Source organism: Dermacentor albipictus, chromosome 1 (assembly GCF_038994185.2).
Source record: "Dermacentor albipictus isolate Rhodes 1998 colony chromosome 1, USDA_Dalb.pri_finalv2, whole genome shotgun sequence".
NCBI lineage: Eukaryota > Metazoa > Arthropoda > Arachnida > Ixodida > Ixodidae > Dermacentor > Dermacentor albipictus.
This window is the reverse complement of record NC_091821.1, coordinates 246,574,267-246,601,205: the sequence shown is the minus strand read 5'-3', so window position 1 is coordinate 246,601,205 and position 26,939 is coordinate 246,574,267. Positions and strand designations below refer to the sequence as shown.

Sequence of the window (26,939 nt, the reverse complement as noted above, 5' to 3'; positions counted from 1 at the left end):
TGACAATGCATGCATGCCAGCAACTCTCTGGCAACAATGTAATGATGATGATGGCATGGCAATGGCAACATAATCGTGATTGAATGACAACATCATGATTACTTTAGAATGACGGAAAAGAATCATTTCAATGGAGCACTCAAGAGAATGAGTATGATTGCAACGGCATGATGACAATGGGGTGACGTTTCTGAGGTGATGGCAATGGCGTGATGACGATAGCGTGACGAGAGTAAGATGACAGAATGATGACGATGGAACAACCATGGTGGCATTACGACGGCACAATGACGGTGATGGCATGACAACAGCATGTGTACAATGGGATGGCAACAATGGCATGACGAAGCTGGAGTGGCGACAATTGAACGACCATGACGGCATTACAGCGACAATATGACAACAAATGCATAATGGCAGTATGATGACGATAGCGTGATGACAACGGCATGACGAGAGTCTGATAACAAAGCTGGAATGATGACACTGCAATGACCACGATGGCATCATGACCATGAGCATATAAACCAGATTTTTTATAGCCCCGTAGTGCGAGTGTCAGCTGTGCTGCTACTCTTGACACCAGGTGCCACCTTCTGGTGAGGACTGCGGGAAATGGGAGAAGAGTGGTGCTGGGCCAGTTGGTACATAGCTTGACAAGCTTATGGCTTGCCTGCACTAGTGGTGTTTATTCACATATTGTTGTGTTTTTCTATGTGTTGTTGCCGTATCTGCTGAGATATTTGCTGTAGACATGTTCTTACCGCATCTTCTGAGCAGAATAACAGAGTACAATACCGCGCACCTTGTGATTTCATATAGAAATACTATTTTGTCATTTGGAAAAAAGATTTATTCCCAATACACTAAAGTTGTGATGAATAAAAACACAAATGGAAGTGGCGTACCTTGCCGCCAAGATTTTCACTGTGCCGGTACGAATCGCGTGGAGCAATAGATATCACTTGTCGTCGCTGTCAGACATCCTTATTGCTATCAACAGACCAAAGCATTTCATCCTCAGTGCCGTCCATGGCATTCGAAATCCCACACTTTTTAAAGGCCTTGTTGACCCTGGCAGATGGGATCGTGCACCATGCATCTTTCGCCCATCCAGCCAAGTCCTGCAGCGAGGCACACTTCATTTCATTCGTGGGCGGGAATTCGTGGCAGCCATTGACAAGCCATTCAATGCAGAGCGCCACAATTCTATCTTTCACTGGCTTGTTCAAACAAACATAGAGTGGCTGGAGTCACGACAAGGTCGGTGTAGCTTGCAGCCAGCTTATCCTTGATGCGCTGGTCAAGATGACACCTGAATGCGTTGAGCATAAGCATCCTACGCAGACCCAAACTGCTGCCGGGTCTCTTCCGCCAAACGTTATCAATCCATTCAGCGACCAAGTCCGTGGTCATCCAACCTTTTTCATTTGCGCGCACAGTCATGCCACTCAGAAACGCGATTCCTTTGAGGAGCGTCTTTTGTCTGAAGATAAGATACGGGGACAGCTTGTGCCCATCCGCAATGCAACAAAGCATTGTGGTGACTAGTTTTTTTTTGTGGCCGGAAGACAAAACTCGCACTTGCTTCACCCCCTTCTTTTCAATGGTTGTGGTGGCAGGCATGTCAAAGTAGAATGGCGTCTGATCGGCATTTCCAATCTGTCCGAAGTGGTGGCCGTTTCTGTGGCGCAACTTCAAAATGTACCGCTGAAAACTGTGCAATTTCTCTTCATATTCTTCGGGCAATATTTGGCATATCCCTGTCCGCCTTAAAAGAAAAGCCTTTTAATAAAATTTGATAGCCAGCACCTGCTCGCTTTGAAGTCGCTCCACGTTACCCTTTCTGTAGGGCTAACTGAATCACCCGTACTTTGAGCAGATCAGTCGTCACAGGCCGCTGTGCCGCTTGCTGCTCTTGCACGCATACCGTGAGCAGCTCTTTTATTTTGGTGAAGCGGCCCTGCTTCATTCCACCGAAACCCTTTCCTTGTTGCTTTGCTGGCGAAAATATTCTCCTGCTGTTTGCGCCAGTCCTGCACGCAAGTTTTGGGAATTCTGAATGCCTGTGAATGCCTGAATCAGCCCAATTTCTGTCCATCTCCGCGCACATGATAATTTTCCTTTTAAATACGGCATCATGGTGGACTCGTCGTGTCTTCGCAGTCGGCTCTTCCATGCTGATTGAATAAGCGCTGAAAACAAGAAGACAGGCGGTAGACTAGGTTACACATACAACATAGAGGTATGCACATGGAGGAAGCTACTACAGCAGCTAGGCTAGAAGCACGTACAATGCGGCCTTTTTTCTAACGGCGATGCCGATATGGTAACGCGGATTTAGGGTCGTACTCGATTCTAACACATTTACAATTTTTTTACCTGTTTTATCGGAAAAAAGATAGGCGTTAGATTCGAGTAAATACGATATTCATCCAAGCAGCACTGTGCCGTCGTTGGCTGCACCAACAACCACTGCATGAGGAAGCTGCTCGTGCAAGAGTCCTGCGATCGACGTTCACGGAGACACAAGAAGTTTGTGTTTGTGTGAAGTGCATTTGTTGTGCACACAAGGTTCCTGCTGCACCTCGGAAACTTCACTATAGGATAGTGGCTTTAACCGTATGTAACCGTATATGAGTATACAGAAAATACACCGTAGTGTACATATTGCCTTCCTGCACTGCGGGCCTGCGATAACAGCATAACAGTGCCATTTAAAATCTTCTGGCGTTTTTAATTCGGGCTGACTCGGTTCACTTTCCGGACGGAAAGCCCACAGAGGTCAACCTGTACCCAAAACGCAGTTTTGGATACAAAACAAAGGTAGGCAGAAAGCGTTTGGGTGCACGTGTCTACTTCGTAACCTGTGCAGCGATTGTTCTCTTACAGCAAATAAACAAGACTGCATGTAACTTGATGGTTTTTGTCCTGTGTTTTTATACACACAAATGAGTAGCATTCGAGTACTCACAACTGCACAAAGCAAAAGCAGCGTATGACTAGCATGCACAGAAACAGGGCTGCGCACGCGTCAATGCCACCCTTGATTTTTCTTTCTGTCGCGCAATTTGTGGACACTTGAACTGCTATAATTGTGCGATGCTCACACTTGACCCACGAGAAGCATGATCAGGCATTCCTAACAGAGCTGGTTCCCCCTTCAGTGATATCGTACGTGGATATGCAAATTATTGTGTGTTTTCTATTGACTGCGAGAGAGAGAAAGAATAAACATGTATTTCAAGATTCAGCGTGAAAGAGTTCTTCTAATTGAACCTAGCCTAACTGCAGGGCTTACACGGTATTTGAAGCGAACGACGAATGGTCGTCTTATCTGCTGATATAGACAAAGTGTGAGCTGGATCAGTTCTTATAAAGAAAATAATAAAGCACCTGTAACTGGTGGCCTACACGATAGAAAATTTAATGATTCTATTTTGTGCACACTGCACTGACTCACTAATTGGTTACGCTGCTGAGTGTGTCCGTTTTCATTGTGAAATGCTGCTCATGTTTGCTGAGTGTCAAAGTCTTACGTAAACACGTAGGAGCTAGAGCTTTCCCCGTGACTGTGTGAAGCTTTCCAAATATGAAAATTAACTTTATTTTACTCATATGGATCATTGTGTGCTAAAATCACATGGCGATCAGGGTGATAAAGCAGAGTAAAAATTCAGGACAGTGTATGGTGGTAGTGCGCGGTGCTAATATGATACTCGTCTTTAAAGAACAAAGTACAGCATACTACGTCATCTAGTATCTTTCATACTGTTCCTGAAGTCCTAAAAAATGTGTATAGTTACGCAGACCTCGCAGAAAAAAAGCTTGGCCAACTGCATGACATTGCAACTGCAGTGAAGCAGGCAACACTGCAGCTCCATTGAGGCAAGCGATACCGCAGGGTGCTCTCGCTAAATTATCTCCTTGGTATATTTTTGTGATCTGAAATGTGATCACATTAAAGAAGATACATTGACCGGCATTCACGGACGACAAGATGGCTGCAGCACTTCTGGAACCAGCCACTGCAGGCGACTGATAACCGCAAATGCGCTCTGGCCCGCTGCCGCCCACTCTGTTTCTGCAGTCCCCTCACTATCATCGTCATCATAACAGAAAGATGGTGGCCTCCTACAGACACTGGAAATTCTGGTCTCTACCTAGCGGCCCATGCTATTAGACAGATGGGCCACTGCGTAGTGTAGGGGTTGGAGGACGGGACTTCGGGATGGAAACCCAAACTTGGGAGTATTTATTTTACATTATTTACAAGAGGTGAGCGTCAAGTATCATTCGTACAGTCATTACGGGCCGGCAGCAACTCGGACGCTGTGGCCCGCGGCAAGAAGTTCGAGAGAGGTGAATCAGGGAATCAGGGAATGTTCCAGAATCTCTAGAAGGCTTCTTATAAGCCCTTCGAGCACTGTAAGTCACGTCATGTTTGACCAATGGGAGAGTACGCTCCGATGACGCCACTTTCAGCCAATGGTAGGCGCCCGTGTCGCGGTGTCACACCTGGCGGCTCTCTGCGGTCTTGCCTCGCAGACTGGCAATGCACTTCTTCTAACGAGGAGAAGGGGAGGGCTGCTCATGCTCCATTGTCCAAGGCCCCCTTCTAATCCCGGCGGCGTACGAACTTGTTGGCATGTGAACTTGTTGCCTTCAACTTGTTTGCTCGGCCGCTCCTCTGGAATGTGCTTTCCTGCTTCTGCATTCCTCAATTAGCTGTGCTGCGTTTCGAAGTGGTTTGGGGAACTCTAAGTAATCGCAGGAAACAGCTCCATATCTAACAGCTCGTCCTCGCCCCGGTTGTTCTGAATGGCCGGTGAACTCAATTCGCTGGCCATGAGGAACGCTGAAAGAAGCTGCAGGGTACTGGGGTCGAGCCTCGTTTGACAACCCTCGGGATCCTGGGCCCTGGAGAACATACGTCAAACAAACCAAACAACACAGCGCTGCACCACGCGTAAGCGCAGGCTCTTCACCCCTGACTCGCCAGGCTATTACTGAGTCAAAATGAACCCTGATCTTTTATTTCCCCAATTTTGACAAAACAGTTGTAACCACCTTCCAAACAGCTATGCATTTCTCCTCGATTGACGACAAGACCAGACTACTATTGTTGCTGCAAAACAAAAGGGTCGTCGACGATGCAAACAACAAATGAAAACAGCCGAACATAACTTAAGTGGCCTAACTACACGAACAGCATGTTTCCAATCTATCGCAGTGGCGTACTTATCGCACGTAATGGTGCCACTCAACAATCTGGTCAACCTCACAAGTGCGTAATCACAAGCGCGCTAGCCTTGTGGTCACTATCCAGAACGCATACTTGTGTCGTAGGCAAACTCTTCATTACACTTACTCACGTTTTTTCCCTGAAGGTCCTACAGGACACGTGACATAAACGAACAATTAAACTTGCGGGACTTACACACTCCGCAGAACTCGTAAAATGATGCGTATTCTACTAACTCTTTCCACGCACGCTCACTAAAGAAGTCAGAATACGGCTGCCCTCAACACACACGAGCAACCCAGTCATAAATCTGCTTCCTTCCGTCCACACAGGACACGCGCTAATGGGACTAAGAACGCTTCTCAGTGCAAATTACGCACTCACTGAAAATCTACGCGCTTAACCTTAGAAAATTCAACACTTAAAAAGAAAGAAGGTTAAATAACACACGCGCTTTACCATAGGCCTTTCGACGATAACCTTGACCTTCAGGTTACTCACACACACACACACACAAAAAAAAGCCTATCTACCTATTAATGAGCACCTCGCGAGACTACAGGTTTACCTAAAGCGCATCTTTCAAATCTCGAGCTTCTCGAACGAAAACACAAACAAAGCTCATACGTTTACATATTGAAAGAAATCCTAGTCTCAAATCGCGAAAACTTTCCGATGCTCAAAAATAAAAAACAACACACTACATTTCTACGGAAGCGCTCTTGGCCTCCCGTTCCCGATTGCTTACGACTGACTCATACTTTCAGCCGTACCCGGGGTGGTCGCAGTTTCAAAGCTACTCTGGCTACGGAGGAACAACAAAAGGGCTGACTCAGTATCAGCTCCTTCAAGACGTTACAGTCTCCTGCCAATTTGCGTCCTCCCGCCCCGCTTTCAACAGGACCTCGACTGACCGCGTCGCCACTCCCCACCTGGTCTCGTCCTGCCACCTTGCGTTTCCTCGAACTGCACGCTGAGCTATGAAAAGAACTACGGAACGACGAGGAGTTTATTTGCCTCGTGCCCTTTGTCCGCGTCCGTGCAGAACATGCTTCGCGGTCCCCCTTTGACCGGTGGCTCGCTCGTTTTGGATGCGTCAACATCGTCCGTGACGACCGCACCTTCTTCCTCGCGCCCTGCCCTTTTGGGTTTCTCGCCATCTTTGGCGGCGCTACATAAGTTACCGCCTTTCGGTCTTTACTGCGCTTCTTTTTACGGCGCTTTCTCTTTGCACTCGCCTTCATGTCGCCTTCTCGTGCCTCGTGCTGGCCGGTACACATTTCGTCGGCCCGGATCGGTCTCTTACCCGCACAGTCTGAGTGATTTACATTTAAATCTACTCTCCCTCTGCCTCGACTGGCGGACAGCTCAACCGACTCTGGAACAATGCAGCAGGCTTTACTCGAGTAAGACAACTCGCACTCTTGCGAACTGCCCTCTACTACATTGCCCAGCTCACGCTGTCAATCGGCACACAGCCCGTCGGTTTTGATCGCTGTCTCACGCGCACAGTCCGAATGATTAATAACGGAATCATCCCTATCTAGGCTATCTAGACTGGCGGAGAGCCGCACCGATCCCTGAACAATGCAGTTGTTCTCTCGTGGACTACGGAGCTCGCCATCCCGAGAACTACTCTCAACTGCATCATCCAGCTCGCACTTCACTTCTGCACGCACATCTGGCTTGACATGGGTGCTCGCATCTGTCGCGTCAACAGTACCCTTTTCTTCGCTAGCAACCTCGCTAACATTACCAGCGACGCACACACGCGGTAACTGTGCCAATTTGTTCGCAGCTGGCCTAGCTGTCTCCACAGTCATCTGTTGGCACAGCACCTCGTCGCTCTCGCTCTGGCCTTTAACGGCCTCTATTGCCACTAAGGCATCGTTAGCAGCTAGCCTTTTCCCTTTTCTTATCAATCTGCAGACAATCTCACAGGCACTACTCTTCTCGTCGGCTTTTGGCGAAAATCCGCTCGATGCTGCCTCATTCTTTCGCTCTGTACTACCTACAGAATTCTCAGACAGCCGTTGTCTCTGTGCCAGTAACTGATCACAATACTGTATCTCTTTGATCAGTGCTGCCTTCTCTCTCTCATACTTTTGCTCACGCTCAAGCTTACGTTCCTGATACCCACGTTCGCGTTCATTCTCACGTTCGTGACGCTGACACCTAAGAGTAAGTTCTTGAAGCTCCTGCTTCCGTTCATTCTCGCGTTCTTCACGCTTACTCTGACTCTTAAGTTCACGACGCTCTCGCAAACGTACACGACGCACACGCTCCCGTGGCTCCTGTATCACCTCCCAAGCAAGCTCAATGCTTTTCTCATCATTGCCACTATCTTCAATCTCCTTTATGACAGCTGGCGTTTTCATCCGTTCGTCCGCCTCAACTCCCAAATCGTCGCACACCAACAACAAGTCTAACCTCGTCAACCCTCTAAGATCCATGGCAGCTGCCCCGACAGGTGGTTAAAACTGTTTTCCTTAATTAATTTGTGCAAACACACAATGCAACAAACTCCCGATTCCCAGAACTATCAAAATGAACACACAACATTTGAGTCTGGCGAATCATAAGGAAAAAAACAACGCGCTCACTTACGGTTGCAGCACCCTGCCATCCGGTTCATTCGTCCGCTGTTCCCGGTTCCTCCGGACTCCCTGGGTCGAAGGCTCGCTCCTTCTTCGCTACTCCCAGTTTCTTCGGACCTCTTTCGACGAAGGCTCACTCTTCTTCGCTCTTCCCGGTTCCTTAGGATCTCTCTCGACGAAGGTTTATCCGTAGCGCTGCCACCAGCTGATGCATTCGGAGGCGATCCTACCGCTGCCAACCAGATGTAGGGGTTGAAGGACGGACGTCGGGATGAAAAACCACAAACTTGGGAGGATTTATTTTACATTATTTACAAGAGGTGAGCGTCAAGTATCATTCGTACAGTCATTACGGGCCGGCAGCGACTCGGACGCTGCGGCCCGCGGCAAGAAGTTCGAGAGAGGTGAATCAGGGAATCAGGGAATGTTCCAGAATCTCTAGAAGGCTTCTTATAAGCCCTTCGAGCACTGTAAGTCACGTCATGTTTGACCAATGGGAGAGTACGCTCCGATGACGCCACTTTCAGCCAATGGTAGGCGCCCGTGTCGCGGTGTCACACCTGGCGGCTCTCTGCGGTCTTGCCTCGCAGACTGGCAATGCACTTCTTCTAACGAGGAGAAGGGGAGGGCTGCTCATGCTCCATTGTCCAAGGCCCCCTTCTAATCCCGGCGGCGTACGAACTTGTTGGCACGTGAACTTGTTGCCTTCAACTTGTTTGCTCGGCCGCTCCTCTGGAATGTGCTTTCCTGCTTCTGCATTCCTCAATTAGCTGTGCTGCGTTTCGAAGTGGTTTGGGGAACTCTAAGTAATCGCAGGAAACAGCTCCATATCTAACAGTAGGCATAGAAGACATGATGACGACGACTGGAACGACCACGTTGGCATGACGACCATGAGCACATACCTAGTGGCCCAAGCTGGTAGACAACTAGGGCCACTGGGTTGGCGTAAGAGGCGAGACAGATAGCTAGACAGGTGCCTGACGTAGGCAAAAAATGCTAATCGCATTAAAATGTATGGATGCTACCCTGTGGCATACCAGATTTTACAACAGAAAGAGCAGAGGAGCATCTGTTGATGACAGTGAACTGTTGGTGATCGGAGAGCAAGTTGCAGAGCCAGGATAGTGTAAGGGAGTCTAGTTTTAGTGCAGTCAATTTTGTAATCATATGGCGCACTGGTCAACGTGGTGAAAAGCATTAGAGAAATAAAGAAAACTACAGTGTACTTGAAAGTTACAGTTCAAATTAATGTGCGAGTAAATGATAAATTATAGTAGCTGGGTTTGGAAGACAGTGTCTGGGACTGTGTATATAGACAAAAATATGAAGGGCAAATGAAAGAAATTGGTAAGGCCTGTGGCCATATGCAGAGATACAATTTACACACCTGCTGTAAATGAATGCTCGCGCCTTTGGGCTGACTCTAATTGCTGTCGCTCTTGGACGACTCCGCTAACTTTCGCTGCGTGTTAACTAAGGTTAACATTAAGTTAACTTGAGAAAGTTAACATTAAGGTTAACTTTCTCAGCAGCTTTTGTCAAATGTCAATTGCACTGCAGTAGCGTTGAAAATCGAACTGATAAGGAAAGATCAGGTGTTCATAGAGCCGCATCTAGCCGCGTAGCTACATCTAGCCGCAAGTGGCAGAGTAAAGTCGCTTTGCAGGCAAGGTGACTGAGTGAAGCATCAAGAAGTGCAGCAGAGCTGAGACTGAAAAACTCAAGTGCAGCTCCAGGTGGGGCATAGGGTTGGTAATATCAATGATATCGATGAACAATTAATCGATTAATTGGTTAACAGTATCCCACAAAACAATTATCATCAGTGTCCACCTTTCATTTTATCGACTTAATCGATTAGGCACGTTAGGTTAATCGTTTTCTAGAGTTTAATAGGAGTGGTGCAAAAAATTTTGAAATCATACTAGAATGGCAGAGCACGAGCACTGACTGCGGCTGTGATAGATCGTTTGTTGACTGTTCTTCTGAGTCCCGACAGATGCTGAGCCGAGTGCTTCTCCTCTCTTCCTCCACACGCCACCACGCTGCTTGGAGCCAAAGGCTTGAAATATCCTTGCAATTCATGGCATACTATAGAAATCCAGTTGATCTCGTTTCACTCCCAGTCCACTAAAGACGTGACACAGCATTTGTGCCAGTTTGGAGCATGTATTTGACATAGCGATGGAGTTCATGTTGATTCTAGCGAATCTGTAGCTTTGGAGCGTCTATTCTCGCATGCTAGTCGTGTGGCCATTCAAAGAAGGTGTCGGTTTTACCCAAGCATCCCAGCCAATTGACATTCTTTCGCTCTGAAGGAAAGAGCATGTGGCTTAATATCCTAAATCAGTAATTTTCTTTTCCCCTGTGCATATTGCAATTTCTTACATATTTTAGTTGGACTTCACCTTTCACTTTCACCATTTTTTTGTTTGTTTGTTGTAATACTGTTGTAAAAAGGAAAACGCAGGAGCACCTGTGAACATCTTATTGCGCTTTGTATAATTAAAATCAATTAAAGGCTAAAAAAATGAATGAATAATTTTTAATCGAATAAAAAAAATTAATCAACCATCCCTAGTCGGGTAGGTAGTGCACTTGAACTAGTACATATATCTTGTGCTGGCCAAACAGTGGCCACACATTCACTGAAGCTACAGGCAGCAGCCTCACAGGCTCTGCAGTGACATTATAAATGACAAGACGCATTGGTTTGTTTCATTGTTCGCCTGTGATTACTGCATACAGCCTTTCCAGTTGGCGCTTGCACTTCAGTGTCGGTGTGCTCAGTCATGCAGGGAAGATGCAGTTATACCTTTAGCAAGATGTAGGCATTCAGATGCCATAGCACAATCTCCCAGGTCCTCTTTCTTAGCTTGCTAAGCCATGTGTTGTGGTGTCGTGTGTTGGCTGTCAGCAGCAAGAGCTTCAGCACAGGTTTCCTAGATGCTGTTTCAGTGCACTCCATTTTGTCTCTAACTTTCAGTGTACTTTTCTAGAAGAGTGATATTAGCTTTATTGATGATGGAGTGCCACTGTGCTCCAGATCCAGCACATGCACAAGGAAATAAAACTGCAGTTGTCTTTTTCCTTGATACTTTTCTTGCCTTTCAAGTTGTGTGTCCATTGAACAGCTGAAGAATTGTCTGTCATTTTGGTTTGTCTTGCTGTTTGGAAATCACTTGATTTTCGGGAGTGCACATGTTGAAAGTTTTAACCTAATCTTGCAACATTGCCTTGCAGAGCCTTTTAGAAGGTGAAGGTGGCCTTCCCATAGTCTGTGTGGGATCAATTTTCAAAAGCTGGGACCTCTTGCAGAAAGGTAAGCTGTAACCTAGCGAGAGTTAGCTTTTACTTACTAAGGCTCAGTTCACATTTAGCAGTTCTGTGATGGCAGTAACTGAGCCATTAAATCTTGGAAGAAGCTTGAAAGACAGCAAACTAAAAAGAAAGTATTGTTACGGACAGATCTACAGGAAATGGGGTTTATTTATGCTATGTACAAGGAGGCTAAAAGTGGGGCAGCAACAACAAAAATGGCGGATGGTAGACCTCACTTCGTCCTCTTGTCCTCTCTATACTTCAGCATCTTCTATATCAGCAGGGTAACTGGCTCATAACACTACCCTCCGGCAGCGAAAGCACATACTTGGTACAAGTGAACAAAGACTGCATGTGAAAACTAGCACACAAGGTATTAAGGGGTGTCCGGGGCACGATACAGCTTGAGACAGGCAACGTGTACTATGTCCGTGTAGGGATCAGCAGATGATGATGAAGGCAACAGTAGAGTGATTTCGTAAGTGACATCAGTCATGTCAGTCACCACAGTGGCCTGGATTTATTTGGTCTGTTTCCCCTATCTTCCTCTCACTCGCAGACATTCTGTAAGGACGCCTATGGTTGGAAATGGTATTTCCGGTGTCAGTGGGATGAGTCACAGCTTTTGTCTAGCTGAGATAGGGTGAAGCAAAATCGAAAATGTCACTGTAAGCGGCTAGCAAACGACGAAGGTCGTCAGACTGAGCAGCAAAAAGGTCTGGAGCAGTCATCGCATAAAAATGGGCATCAAATGAAGTGCTGGTGTCAGGGCTTCCACAAGGCTGCGGATCATCGATAGTAAGGGCCAGATAGTCGTGTGCATCTAAAGGTACTATGCTGCCCAGCGTGATGCCTTCGAGAAGCAACTGTGGTGTGCGTTCAAAGTTCAGAATGGGATACATGCCTGGTTCACAGAAACAGTTACAGCAGAGTGAGGGAGGATTACATGCCTTGTTCACAGAAAAAGTTACAGCAGAGTGAGGGAGGGTTACATGCCTTGTCGAAACAGTGTCTAGGGAAGGAAAGATCACATAGTGTCACGAACTGAGGGATCTGAGGTCAATGTGACATACATTGCGGTAGCTGGTCAAAGGTGAACAAACTCTGCGACACATAAACACGATGGTGAGATCAGGCACAGAACGGAATTCTAACCGTAGAAGGCCAGAAGAGCAGTTGATGAGTGCAGAATGGGTACTCAAGAAGTCATGGCCGAGAGTGACTTCATGTGGACACTGGTGCAGAACAGCAAATAGAACTGAGGTTTGGTGGCTAGTGAAGCTCACACATGCAGTACACATGCCAACGACGCAGTATGTACCACCGTCGACAACACTACTACAGGCAATGTGGCAGGCGTCAGAACCTTGTGGAGACGACAAAAAAGGCAAGCGCTCATAACCAAGAATTGCACTCCCGTGTCTATGAGTGCCAAAACAGGCATGTCCTCCACTTCTATGTCCAAAAGATTGTCGGGTGGCTAGGGTAAACAGGGGATTTCCAGGTCGGTTGGCCAATGCGGTATCACTTATGGGAGCTGCACTAGTCAAGTTTTGCAAAGAGGGGGCGGTGAGGGTATGGTGACGATGAACGACAGGCAATCGGTGAGTGAGAACGCTGGTTCTATGGGGACAATGAATGGCAGTCGTAGCGTGGAGTCGAAGCAGGAACATCATAGTGCGGTGGGTCATTGCGGTCATGAAAGGGCGAGGACCGGCTGTCTTCTGGGCAGTAACTGTACACGGGATGAAGAGACAAAACCGACGATAGCGACAGTGGCAGGAAATATGACCTATCCCGTTGCACTTGGAGCATATTGCCTTGTCATCGTGTGTGCGCCACTGGTTTGGGTTGTGGTATTCGAGATAGGTCAAAAGAAATTGCCAATCATAGGGCTACTTACAGCACAGACGGAGCGGATGCCTGCATTTGCCTACTCTTTGTGTACGACAGCTTGAATCAAAGATACTCCGGGCGGGACTCGTAAGAACGAGCCTGAGGTACTGACGGAGATGCAGCCTCAATCTCTTGCCAGACAAGACGCAGTAAGTTTTCAGCACCAGGTGGCTGGACATCTTCGCACAATGGGGTAGCAGCGGTATTAGGGAGTCGAACAAATTGTTCTGAGACACAATGGCTCTTTGCTTCTTCAAAGCGTCAGCACTCTCTTATATTGTCGTTGACGGTTGAGCAGTCCTCGTACTATACGAGTAAATTAAAGGTGTCAGTCGTGATGCCTTTAAGAATGTGGTTAACTTTGTCAGCTTCAGGCATTTTGTTGTCAACCCGCCGATACAGAGCTAACATGCCCTGAATGTACACGACGTATGGTTCAGTTAATGTTTGGGCCCAGCATGAAAGTTCCGTCTTGGCGACTTGCTGGCGCCCGATTGGCTTCCCAAAATGCTCCTGTAGTTTTTGCTTGCAGGTGACACAACTAGTCAATTCCTCCTCGTGTGTTTGGAACCAAACACGGGCCATTCCCTTGAGGTAGTAGATAACGTTAGCCAGCATGATGATTGGGTCCCACCGGTTGTTCTTGCTGGCTCGCTCATATTTGGTTAACCAGTCTTCAACATCCATGGTATCAGTACTGGAGAAGGTACCAGGGTCTCGGAGTTGGGCCAGGATAACCGATGTTGTGGTAGCCGAAGTTGAGCGAGTGGGCCTGTCAGTTGATATGGTAGTATTGCCCGCAAGATGCCCGCTGCGAAGTTCCATGGTGTCCTTCAGATATACCTCGCACCTCCACCAAAGATGTTATGAGGAGATCTACAGAAAAGGGGGTTTATTTACACTATGTACAAGGGCGCTAAAAGTGCGGCAGCAACAATAAAGATGGCAGACAGCAGACCTCACTTCGTCCTCCTCTTATCTGCTCTACACTTCAGCATCCTCTATACCCGCAGGCAACTGGCTCATAACTCTATGTCCAATGAATCAGTCCACAGTTACAATGATGAGCAGCCTAGTAGCTGCCATTCGACTATATTTGGTCAGAGTTCCTCATTATGAGGTTTAAATGGACACTAAAGAGAAAAACTATTTGATATGTATAGTAAACTGCACTTCTACAATGCACTAAAGCCACTCTTACTATGAGATCAGAATTGGTAAGACAAAAAAGAAAAACAAATGATTGGTGGGGACTGTGCCTTGAAAAGCCCACACCAGCTTGCCATGATGTCATACATTTTTATCGCATTTGCTTGGCATCAGTAAAGATTGACTGCATTGTATTCTAGAAGAGCCAAAGAGTGAACTAAAACAGTTTAAAGACTAATTACTGAGCCACAGTGGCCCAATTATGAAAAAGTACTTTAGATCTTGTGATGTCACACTGACGTATCGGTGTTGGGGTTTCAGCACGAAATTAAACTAAAGCAAATTTGACCTCCATTTTAACTTTTTTGATGGTCAACCTACTACCATGGAATTAACAAAAATAAAGTTTTGGAAGAATTCTTTGTCAATCGGAACTGATTTAGTGTTTCTTTTTAGTGCCCAGTGGGAACCTGGGAAAACCTAAGTTGTAATATTGATGTTGTGGCAGTGCTTAACCAAGGCCTGCTGCCTGCCAGTTTCTCTGAAACATGATGTAAATGATATATTTATTTTTCCAGGTTTTGAAGACGTGCTCTGCCCCAAAGTTGGCGAGTTCACTCTCCTCCAGCCAACCGTATCAGCTGCACTGGGAGCCGCATTCTATGGGGCTTCATTGGTTGACTACAAGCTGCCTATCAACTTCAAAGAAAATTCCACGCGGCTATACCATTTTAAACAGGGTAGCAAGCAGAACTAGGTCTGAACGTATCTTTTTGTGCGCATGACCGTAACATGTCATAGAAAGTCAAGCTTTGGGTATAACCTAGAAGAGGCATGAGCTGCACATTAGAAGGCATAGAATACCAGGCCATGAACAATGCCATTATGTGCATTTAGTGACAAAAGAAGTTTTTTTTAGTAATAACAATAAGAAAAAAATTTTGCCTTATGCTTTTATTTTTTTAAATCTTAGATGTCAATATTTTAGTTCTGTTTTCTTTGCGTGAGCCTACCCTCACTTAGTGTGAAGTCAAGCCTGTGCTGTAACAGGGTTGTCTTTCGTTATCTGCACATTGTGGTGCTGCCTGTACCTTGTTATACCCACAGAGTGCCTGTTCAAAGTTTGCCAATACTGATTTACTTTGAGCATGCTACAGTGCATATGAAATACAATATACTCCTTGTAAGACAGAAGTTCACAGGAAGATGGAGGCTTGAATTGACGAGTAGTGGTCGAACAAGAAATGTCGCTGGAACCACTGTCGTCCAAAGGGCTTGTCGAAATGTTGGCTCCAGCGACATTCCTTGTTTGACCACAGCTCATCACTACACTTAAGGCACCAGTGGTTTCCTCTGCTTTTATTCATGGATATAGTAAGAAAACCTACACCCTAATATTTGGGCACATTTTTAAACCCAGTGGGCCTGTGCTTCCCAAAATTTAAGTAACGATCCCAAGAAGGGTCACAACACATTCAGTGGAAGAGGTCATCAGAAACAGATTGAACATTTTTAAATACTCTTTGCCTGCTGTTCTGCATCACAAAGCAGCTCATGGAAGCAGAACCGTAGGTGTTCGGGTGTTCTTGATGAGCAAAAGGGCAGACAACAGTTTTAAGGAACAACACAATCGTAACACATTACTTTTTGTTTTCTTGCTGAGAGCACACAGGTGAGTGAAGCTTTTCAGTGCATTGAAGGGTATCTCTGCACTGAAACTTTACTCTGAATGTTGGCCCTAGAGGCAGACCAAACAAAGCACCTGTATGAGGTACCTGTTTAGGAAAATACAAGTTTTTGAAAGAGTATGTGGACATAACATCGAACTTGAGTCTCAGATTTCTGTTTTTGCTTAAGCCTTTGAAAAAATTGTCATATTTGGCAGGAAGGTGCATGTTTTTGGATATAGAGCCATGAGAACCTTCTCCCCTTCCTGCATGTACTTGTACAAAGTTTGCTCATTTTTTTTCTTCTAAGGATTTGCTGCGTGGCATAATGAGAAAAATAAATATAAGAAAAGCATGCAGGACTGCAGCAATGTCTCTGAAGAACTTGTTAACCATCAATCAGCAGTTGCAGTTGTTAGGCACTCCTGGCTTAAAACCAGCTTTGCTTCTGTGCAGAGGATTCACTGAATACAAAGTCAGGGTGTCTACCAACCGGGAAAACTGGGAATTCTCAGGGATTTTGAGTAGTCTAGAAAAACTCAAGGAAAACTCAGGGAAAACTCAGGGAATTTGTGCTTCTATCAGGGAAAATTAGCTGTAATTTTATTGAAAGGGTCAAAAGTCGAGTAATGCTGGCTCGAGTAACAGACTGGAATGGTAATGAGTCGTCTTTGACGCCCTGTTGTCGGCTGGACGAGTTGCCAGTGTATCGTCAACATTCGACTTTCCGGATTCTTGATAATTTGGATGGCTTCGCGGCACCACAACGTACCCCATAGTCAGTGTATCAGAACGTCTGAAATTTCGAACGTAAAAGCTCTTCGCCGTCCGATTTTCCGGAGGTTTTGCCGTGACCGCAGGCCCGAAACGGCATTAATCAAATCCACCACCGCTGCCATTTTGATTACCTTGCCGCCTCGAGGCACGCAGATCCGCTGGCAGCCGTAGCCACCACTGCGGCAACGCTAGGCCTAGCTCCTTCGACGTTCGCTATGAAGCTTCTTGCCATTGGGTGTCGCGTTTTTTATTGAAAGAATTCGCTGCTGTCAGCAATGGCACGGACTCCGCCTTTGTGGTCCTCGCGATTGGTTTAGAAGCTTGGAAAGCACGGTGCGTTGCATAATGCCAGTTCCCAAAAGTCGGCTTCGCCCCGTACACAAATATTACTTGGTGAAGCACACACAAAAGAATTGCAGTGAACCATAACAAGCGTGGGAAGGGGCTATTGCTATAGGACACAGTATGTATTCCTTAATTATACATGCGTGCACCCGGTATTTCCTGTCATAGTACGAGCACCGATATGCCTAATACGTGTACCGGCAGCCCTTCAGAGTGTTTTCGAATGTGCTTGTGGCGGTTTGAGCCCTTAAGGGCAGTAAATGACACGCATTTATTTTTTCCAACTGGCCGATGTTTCTGACATTTTTGCGGCCCCTAGGGAGTTCGAAAAATCGGACGTAGACTGTGTAACTGACCAAGAAGATCCTTCAAGTGGTCTGTGGGGCGAACGAGTGGCGGAAGGAGGACAAGAACAGAAAGGACCTACGCATTCAGGAATGAACGGGAAAGGAAGCGTGCTGCCGCCGTTTTGAAGGAGCTTGAGCTCAAAAAACAGTGTTGGCTGATGCGGAGATGCAGCTGTCCCTCATCCAAACCAAAATAAACTCTTTAAAGCAGTCAAACACAACACTGAGGCGTCGTGCGCGGGCTGAGAGTATGTCAGGACAGTTGAGGTTGATTTAAGAGCTGTTGGGAGAGAATCTCAATTGTGACAACGTTCAGGCCTTGTACCACTGAGGTTGCTATCAGTTGATAGAAATAGCTCATATTCGAAAATATTTGCTTCTGTATGCATCTCCTTATTATTCGTATTTGAAAATGTCTGACTCGATTTGCAATTTTTTTAGAAGACATTTTATTTGCTGTGCATTTTACTAACCCCTCCCTTCTATTCTCTTTTTTAATAACATAAACACTACTCCTTGGTATTCAAATTGGACTATGTCGTTTTTCTTTAAATTTTTCGCATGCTTACTAGAGAGTGACAGCATCGGGTGATATGGTTTCAGCCCATCTTGACATAAAACATAGTTCTGCATCACTCAGGGAATTTTGCAAAGGCACTCGGGGAAAACCTAGTAAACTCGGGGAATTTGGAAATGGCAACTTGGTAGACACCTTGAAAGTACATATCGGAGCCCAGCAGTATATTGCACTGAGATTTATGGTGTAAGAACTCTGCCTTACATTCAAGAAAGTGTTCCTGAATTTTAGTTAACTCATCCATCAGCAACAGCTGCTTTGTTCGCTTCAAAAGCTTGCACATTTTGCATTTTGGAAGGTGTGTATTTTGGGAGAGTAATTGTTAAGATATGACAGTTGACCTGAAATGAATTTTATTGAGTTTAGGACATGGTAGGAGCTTTTTGTGTTTTGCAGCTTGCTATAGGACCTAAAATGGCTAAAATACATTGACGGGCTAGTTGGTTTGGATTCATGATACAATGCGCAAGTGCGACTGGACGAGTCATCTGCAAGCAATGTAGAAGTGCTGTGGCAATGTCTGCTTCAATCTCTGTCCTGTTCGTTCACGCTTGCACAGTGCGTCATGAATCCTAAAAATGGCCCCAGTGGAAAGGACGTTATCTGCATCAACACATTATTGTCTCATTCAGTTGACACAATAGAGAACTAAAACAGTAAGTAACATAGAATTGAACTTTATTTTGTCTTCATGATTATGACTACATTGCGCTGAGTTTTACGCTGGCTTTCTGACATTTTGCCAAGGTATTTTGCCTGTCGGTTACTCTCATGAAAACAGTTGTCAAAATTGTTGTATGCTCCATTTCTAACACCACAGAAAAGACTTATCAAGGCCACGATTAGCACTACATGGTAATTTTGACTAGCAAGTTCCCTGAATAAAATGCAGGCATCTGCAAACAACCTTAGCTGAGCTGACTTGCTTATGATGTCACTTACATCATCAGTGTAATCCAGAAAAAGTGAAAGGCCTTCTTTTATCTTGCTTGGGAAATGCCACGTGCAAATGATAAAGGTAATTGCACGCAAGCAAATTCATAGCCTTTTGAGGCAATTTCCTTAGCACTGAATTCAGCTGACTCAGCTGACCAATGGCACTACTGAAATAGTTGTGATCCATGCAATGGTCATATTTCCTTTTGTTAATGTCCTGCTTACACAAGGCATTTTTGATTGCGATTGGACCTAATTGGTATAGAATATCTCAATTACAATCTTCTCTCTTCCACACCTTGAACAAAAGAGCCAATCATGATTGAAAAATTTGATCATGATCTGACTCTCAAAAGTGCCTTGTGTGAATAGAGTATAATAAATGTGTAATGCCCAAAAAGAATGCTGCTTTGTATATTGATAAGACTGCTGAAAGTGCCTGTTATGTTGCAGATGATTTGCTTACTTTGTATCCGATTAGAAGGCGATGAAAAGCACTTGTTACTCTTACCCTGCCTGTATGCAACTTGTTCAACACTTGTTATTGTCGCACCCTCATATTCATTTTGTACCATGGAATACTAACCCATTTTTTTTGCAGTCTTTGTAAAACATGCCGCACTCCCCCCCCCCCCACCACCACTACCACTACTGCTGCCGCCTTTTTAATCTTTATTGCGACTATTTGCAGGGGGTAATAAATAAAATGCAAACATTGATTAGCTCAACTCTGCATGAACAAAAAAGTTTGGAGGAGATTTTGCTCCCTCAAGAGCAAACCTCTCAATATTATGAGTGGAAACTTCGGCTGTAAAGGGAAGGAGGTGACCTACAATTATCATATAGTTATTGATTTTATTATAGTAGTCCTGTAAGAATGTGTACTGATTAAAGCCAGTTGTTCTTTATTGAAGTTTCTCGTGTAGTTCACAAGAAACATTTGTCTCAATGACACTTTTGCTGGAGTTGTTTATTAAAATAACTTTGGCACCAAGAGGTTCATTAAGGCAAGCTAGAAGGCATTGAGATGCAAATTAAAAGCATTTGCTTGGTTTTAGTTACTGCCTTCGGAAGTGCAGGGGTCCCCCAAAATTTGGCTGAATCTTAAGTACATAGCAGGCAACGGCCCCTTAAATCTGCTGCGTACATCACAAGCCATGACTCTGAACCTTTAGCGTGTCACTTTTCTGCGTCAAACATGTGCAGTGACACAGAAGAAGGTGCAAAAGCAGTGTTTGCAAGATGAAATTTTCGTGTAACTTTGACACTGTTGTTGACAGAAAAAAGATGTACAGCTGGTTGGAAGCCACAAAATTTGACTGTCCAGGCTAGAACAGTATGTCTGGCAACCTTGATGTGAGCAGCTCATAGTGACAAGGTCACATGCTTTTTTTTTTTTTTTTCAGCCATTTCGAACCACACCCAGGAATCCTGGATATGTGGTATTGTTTTCCTGCTGCACTGGCATTTTTTTCTTCTGCAGCCTTCTAAATTCCCAGTGAACATAATTTATGTTAGCCACTTAGAAAACTAAGTAACAGCTGCTATCATGCTAGCAAACTTGCATTGATCTTAATGTTATCCAATGTGCAGTGATCGAAATCACTCAACACAACTTGGACAGATTTATACCGGTAATGTTGTTAAACTATCCTTTAAAAAGTGTAACTGTTCACAGATTTACATGTATTCTATGGATGCTCTGTTTTAATGAGCTGGAAACGTATGCTATAAACTATGTGCAGCTGCTAGCAAATTTTAATCATGCATTTGTTTTAACAGGAAGAAATAGCGCCAGTTTTGGGTTATTTTTCGCAGGCTTCCATGCTTAGAATTGCACATGCCATTAATGAAAGAGGGAGTTGACCCTAAAAGCTAACATCATTTTGTGCTGGCATTGTTGAATGTTTGATGTGCAGCTCAATATATAGGTGCCATTTTTTCTGGAAATTTATCTTTCATGAACTGTGCACTTAGTTGTCCCATAATATGGATCAAAAAAGAAAGTGTTTGTATAGAGGTCACAGCCACTAGAGGTGCTGGTTGTTGACACTGATAATGTGCATTAATTGATTTTATTGCACAATAAAATTTTCTTATTCCAGCTCTTCAACCTTGCAAACTGTGTGTGCTTGCTTCATACTTCCACATGCACTGTGTGCAATCACAAAAAAATTTCAAATTATGGGGAATTTCCTACTTGATTAATTTCTTATAATGTTGATATCTTTGCTCATCACATCACAGTAGGCTGCTTTCTTGTTTATAAGTGCATAAAAATGTGCACTGGGGCATGCAGCATTTTGGTGGGAGTTGATATGAGAGCAGCACAAAAAAAAAAAGGAAAAAAAAAGTTGATGCAGAAAGGAGGCGCACATGAGGGCTAAGTGCATGTTTCCTTTTGTAGTCCTGTTTTCTGTGCTGGTTCAAAATCGTGAATGCTAACAAGCTTGTCGTCTATCCGTCTAAGATTGCCGTATATCCGTCTAAGTTCCATAAGTGGCCTGTATAGTATGTGTTCTCTATTTTGAGGCTGGAATTTTATGTCAATTCACCCCCATGTTCTGGAATGTTCTTCCAGTCAACGCTCCACCTCGACTCGATGATGATGATTATGATGATGATCTATTGGCATCCCCTTTGAAATGGGGCAGTGACAAATAATCACCTAGCCTCCTTGAGCTACTCAGGTATGCTATGCATGCTTCTCATTCTAGCATTTTTGTTTACATCTCCTTAATCTTTTTTCTCTTCCTCAAAACTTCTCTATCTTGTACCGCTACCTATACCTGTTATGGATCTGGTCATATCAGTCTCTTCTCTGATTTTTCCTACCAATACTCAAACTACTCTTGCTTACGTTGATGCTTCTGTCCACTTGAAATCCAAGCGCTTCTGGAAGGCGTATATTACCTACAGGTCTTACTGGGTGAATCCCTTTGCATTCCATTAAGATGTGCTGAGTGGTCTCTGGATTTTTGCTGCAGCATATACGTGCCTCATCTTGTTGCAAATATTTGCTCTGGTATGTTTTTGCCCTTTGGCAACCAGCCCAAGCCTCAAATACAAGGTACTGCCCTTCGTTTTATTGTACAGATTTTCCCTTCCAATTTCTTTCTTCTCATTACTGTAAATCTCCGTGGTCTGTTTTCTTTCCATTCTCTGCATTCACTTCACTGTCTCTCTATCTCTCACTTTCTTTTTGACAACACCTGGTTGTCTGTTTACACTTTCAATTACCCTGTACTTTGTTTCCAACTTTCTTGATCTCTTCCTCCATTCTGTATCCGTGCTTTTCAAGTGCAGATACTTGTGCACTTTAGCTGCCTAGTTATTTTGATCCACGTTCCTGAGTCTTTTTTGAAAAATAATGTTGCTCTGGGCTTCTATGACTTCAAACGAAGCCCAACCCATGTCACCCTGCACTGCCTCATTTGTGGTTTTGCCGTGGGCTCCCAAGGCCTACTGGTCTTTGGTTAACTTCTGACCCCGACAAAATATCCGATTTTAAGCATAGAATGGCGTTTGTGCTGGCACCATTACTCCTTTCCATATTCCACGCACCACATCATATTTATTGTGGCCCCAAAGTACTGTATGTTTCATTATTGCCGCGATCCACTTCCCCTTTATTTTCAGATTATCTTGATGGGTGTTTGAGTAAGTCTTTCCTTTGTTTATGTAAACACCAAGGTGTTTAGATTGCTTAACTATGGGTATGACTTGCTGTTGAATTGACGCCACGTAATTACTCGTCTCTTCATTAAATATCATAATTCCCGATTTCTCTGTGCTAAAATGGGGGAATGATGTTGACAGACTTTGGCATGCACTAACATGTCTTTAAAGTTTCTGTTGCCTCGATAGAGCTTATGACGTCACGCCGAAATTGGAGACGCAGTTGGAATTAGCTAAGAAACAGCCTACGCCATAATCTGAGAGACCACCAGCCTTTATAACAGAATATTCTAATGCCCTCCCAAACATAAACAACATCCATGAATACTTTGTTTAGCACAAAATGACAGACACAAGAAAGACGACAGAAAGCGCCTTGTCCTGTCGTCTTTCTTGTGTCTGTTGTTTTGTGCTAAACAAAGTATTCATGGATTCGCACCAACTAGCCCGCCAACGCATTGTGATCAACAACATCCTACAAAAATACCACCCAACATCGTCAAGTAACGAGCTTCTGAGCAAAGTGTTCCCGGTGGTACCAAGGTTGACCTATCGCAGCAACAGAAACTTTAAACACATGTTAGTGCATGCAAGAGTTAGCCAGCATCATTCCCCCGTAACAAAAGTATGTTGTCATCCCAGGTGCAAAACTTGCAGGAACTTCAAAGTGATATTGAAATTAAAAGCACCGCAAATAGGTGTACACACGAAGTGAAAACTGGCTTTACTTGCACTAGTTCTGATGTAGTTTATATGCTTGAATATTCCTTCTGTAAGAAACAATATATTGGTTAAACGAGACAATCAATGAACGTTAGGTTAGACAGACATTGTGTGGACTCAGTTAAAGAGCTTCCCAAAGCTGTCGCGAAGCACTTCAACCAACCAGGTCATAACTTTGATCAACTTAAGCTTTACATCCTGCGGTCAAATTACCATTCTGCGCACGACAGAAAATACAGAGAATTATACTTCATAAGTTCAATACATTGCAACCCATAGGCATAAACATTCCAAAGGGAGCTTTAGAATCTATTCACTATGCTAAATTTCAAGCTATAGGCAACAGCACTTAGTTATTTTCCATTGGGTTGCTTAGTGTTTTTTTTTTCCTTTTCTTATTTTCCTTTATTCTTTTATTTATATATTTATTCCATTTTAGTAACTTTTTCTTTTTCCATGAGCACCATTTTCTGCCGCTTCTTTTATACTCTCTTTCAGAGAGATGATAGCTCACTGACCTCCAGAGGAGCAGATAATCCCCCCCCCCCCCTTTTCTGTTGTCCAGGCCCCTTCCACGAAAAAACACATGGCCGGCTGACACATGGCACTACCTCACATTTCTCCACCGACGTTGAATGGCACATCTCGCTTTTAAATTCTACACCTTTTAAATTCTACACGCTTGTCGTTAATACACTCTCGGCTGTTGCCTCACCAACCTGCCTTACCCCCTCTCCTCTTTGGAAGAACCCTACCTATATATACTGTGCCGAGGAAAGCATATGTCACCTTGAAAAAGACAAGTCCACTTGTCCAATCATTGGCTCCCACTTTTGCCTTGTTCGCATTTTGCTTGTTCTCATCGTCTTGAATTTCCATCTCCCGCCTTCCCCGTGTTTTCCCTGGATCTTTAACACTTTGCCATTTTGAGACCTTTGGGTTCATGCAAATTGTCAACCCAACATCTTTTAACCCTTTAAATGAAGATTGAATAGCAAGGTGTAATAGTATGAGTATTTTCTGTCAAAGGGAATGCTTTGGCACCAGCATTCATTTATCAAGTTTCATCAATTCTTTTTTCTAGTCGCCTGTATGCCTGGTTAGCTCCAAGGCAAAAATCATAGACCCGTGCAGTTAATGGCAAAGAGCTTTGCTTTTACAATGCAATGGCACAACAGAACACATTGTTGGGCTAGTTGGTGCATTGTATTAAGAAAAACCAGCCAAGAAAAGAAGGAACAGCCTCTTTCCTGTCTTCTTGTATGTTTCCTGTGTGCATCTTTTTTTGGCTGGTTTTTTCATAATACAATGGCACAGCCTTTGCTACTCCCAACCCATCATGGCAGCATTTCTCACTCAAATGGCATGAACTAGCGTGTACCTTTGACCACTGAGAAGAGTACCTGTCTGCCTGCTTTCTCAGCCTTCTCATAGTTTGACATTTCGAGTGATCACAAATGTATGTCTGCCTTATAAAAAAGGCTGTCCATTGAAGGTCGTGTCTAGGCTAGCAACACGAGGAAAATCTAGGGACTAGAACCTCGGCTGCACAATCTGCAACAGTTTATTTTCTAGCCTTCCCAGAGTAGGAGCTCACCCCTGCTGAAGGAAAAAGTTTGCATACTTGATGGTACACATTTAATTACTCTGATGTATTTTGCAGGTTTGTGTATGTTGAATTTTCAGTGACTTGCACTTTAAGCTTGTTCCTCCAAGTCTGTGTGCAAATCATCCAGGGGGGGGGGGGGGGTATTCTGTAAGTATCCACCTAGTGGACATATCCATTTTGTCTTCTGCTGCTGAAGTTCTGATTGGCTAAGCTGGGGTACGGCATGAGAAGGAGACAGGTGCCTTCAGCAAATCAGCACTTCAGCAGCACACGAAATGAACATGTCCACTAGGTGGACACTTAGAGAATAGCCCCCCTGGTGTGTATTTATTGAAATACCAGGCCATGCGGTCTACAAGTTTATCCATGTTGTAAGCTTTTGCACTGTTTGCTGTACTGAAACAATTTGCACCCTCTTTTGGTTATCCACCCCCCTCAACCCCATTTTAGGTTTAGTCTCTAACTGCCATACTGATTTGCCAAAACTAAAGTACTGACATCTGAAGCGTGATATTTCAGCCAAAATTTAACCGGAAGCCATTTTGTGAACAGTGGTGAGCAACAAACATGTCTTTTACAAAATTTTTACTTGGTATTTTTATACCTTTAAGTTGTATCAATTGCTGGCGTGAAAGTTTGTCTCCAGAATATTGTGTCTTTATGAAATGTGTGTGAGAAATAAGCTGTTTACATTCTAATGAAGATATGCTTAATATTCCGTAACTGGCCAAGCAGAGCACTCTTGGTGTTATTTCAGTGGTCCAAACCTCGGTGTTTAAAGGTACAGTTAGGGTTCAGCATTTTCAATCTTTCTTGAATTTCGCCATATTTTCTGTACTTTTAGAGCGTAGCTCTTAGGCGCCTGTTCCTGTGGCAAACGTCAGTGTAACCAAACGAACACGGAGCGGGAAATGAAAGCCATGAAAGGTAGAGACCAATGAGAGCGGCCCCTTTAGTGACGTGCGCATGCAGGAAACTGGTGTCATGTGAACCCATCTGACTGCTCGATGTGTACTCGCATCTGGCCTCAGCCAAACCGCTTGTTTTGTACTATCGTCTGCTCGCGTCATCTCTCGCTCGCGCTTGTTTCGATGGTCATGGTTTGCAATTGCTTTAGGGCACAGCTCTTAAGGGCAAGCAAGTATATTCTGGCGCAATGCATGCGTGCGGGCCACGCATGTCGCAGTTATGCAACGCTGCTAAAAACTGCACAGTTTCGCGTCACGGTGTTGCCAGCATGCCCAGCTGCCTTTGGCGTGCTCAGTGGCACCAGCGCGGAGATTGAGCACATCCTATCACAGAAAACCTATACGTGGCTGCCGCTAGACTAGAATACACTGCGCGCTGTAGTGACAGCAAGCGGGCGTGCCCATAGAGTTTCATACAATAATTACTAATTAGGTCCGTTCAGTTTGCGTGCACCACTGTCAACCAGTTCACAGTGGTTCACGAGAAGTTCAGAAATTATGTTGTTCGATTTCTACGGTGCAGGCACAGCATGACAGTTGAAATGAATGCCAAGGTGCAGACATGGTGCAGGCCTTATGTTTTGTCTGACAAGGTCAAATCTTTAAAAAATGGCTTGTAGCCGCATTTCGCAGCTGTCTTAAAGATTAGCCTTTTTGTCAAAATACCATGATAAATGCACGCGCCTTATTTATGAAGCCTTTCACATCCATAATAGCGGTGACGCACGTGTAAGCCACCCCTTTTCACTCCTTCCGAAGTAGATAGCATTCCTATCTCATTTTACAACTTTTGAATTTATCACTTTTTCTTTGTTCTGTTCTTCATGGTAGTGGTAGAATATACATACGCTTCTGAAAGAATAAAACACTTTGTTGTTAGTCAGTGCTGTGGTCTTTGTCCTTCTCATTGCCCTGTCGTTTAGCGCTGTTTTCTGCCTGTAATCATGAACCAACCACCCCAAACGCATACCCTTCTGCTTAATTTAAACTTACTTTCAATGTTGTGGTGACAGCTACGTTTAATTCCCCTGTCACGCCATCACTTGATTGTGATTATGTACAATCCGAATCTGATCCCTCGCGATTGTATATAGACTGTTG

At 44.5% G+C, this 26,939-nt stretch overlaps 1 protein-coding gene and 1 pseudogene across 6 annotated transcripts in view; both read left to right on the top strand.

Annotated features, from left to right (window-relative positions):
* Nagk (N-acetylglucosamine kinase) overlaps positions 1 to 20,973 on the top strand; it is a 37,567-nt gene extending 16,594 nt beyond the window's left edge. For 5 of the 6 annotated variants that reach the window (XM_065431103.2, XM_065431102.2, XM_065431106.2 and 2 more), the window contains 2 exons: positions 11,089 to 11,167; positions 14,790 to 20,973. In XM_065431103.2, coding sequence (XP_065287175.1) covers positions 11,089 to 11,167; positions 14,790 to 14,968 — 258 coding nt within the window. In that variant the 3' untranslated portion in view covers positions 14,969 to 20,973. The remainder of the gene's footprint in view (positions 1 to 11,088; positions 11,168 to 14,789) is intronic. The other variant, XR_010564112.2, reaches the window with a different exon arrangement.
* A 462-nt stretch (positions 20,974 to 21,435) lies between these two features.
* Positions 21,436 to 26,939, top strand: part of LOC139054317 (hexosaminidase D-like) — an 8,250-nt pseudogene continuing 2,746 nt past the window's right edge.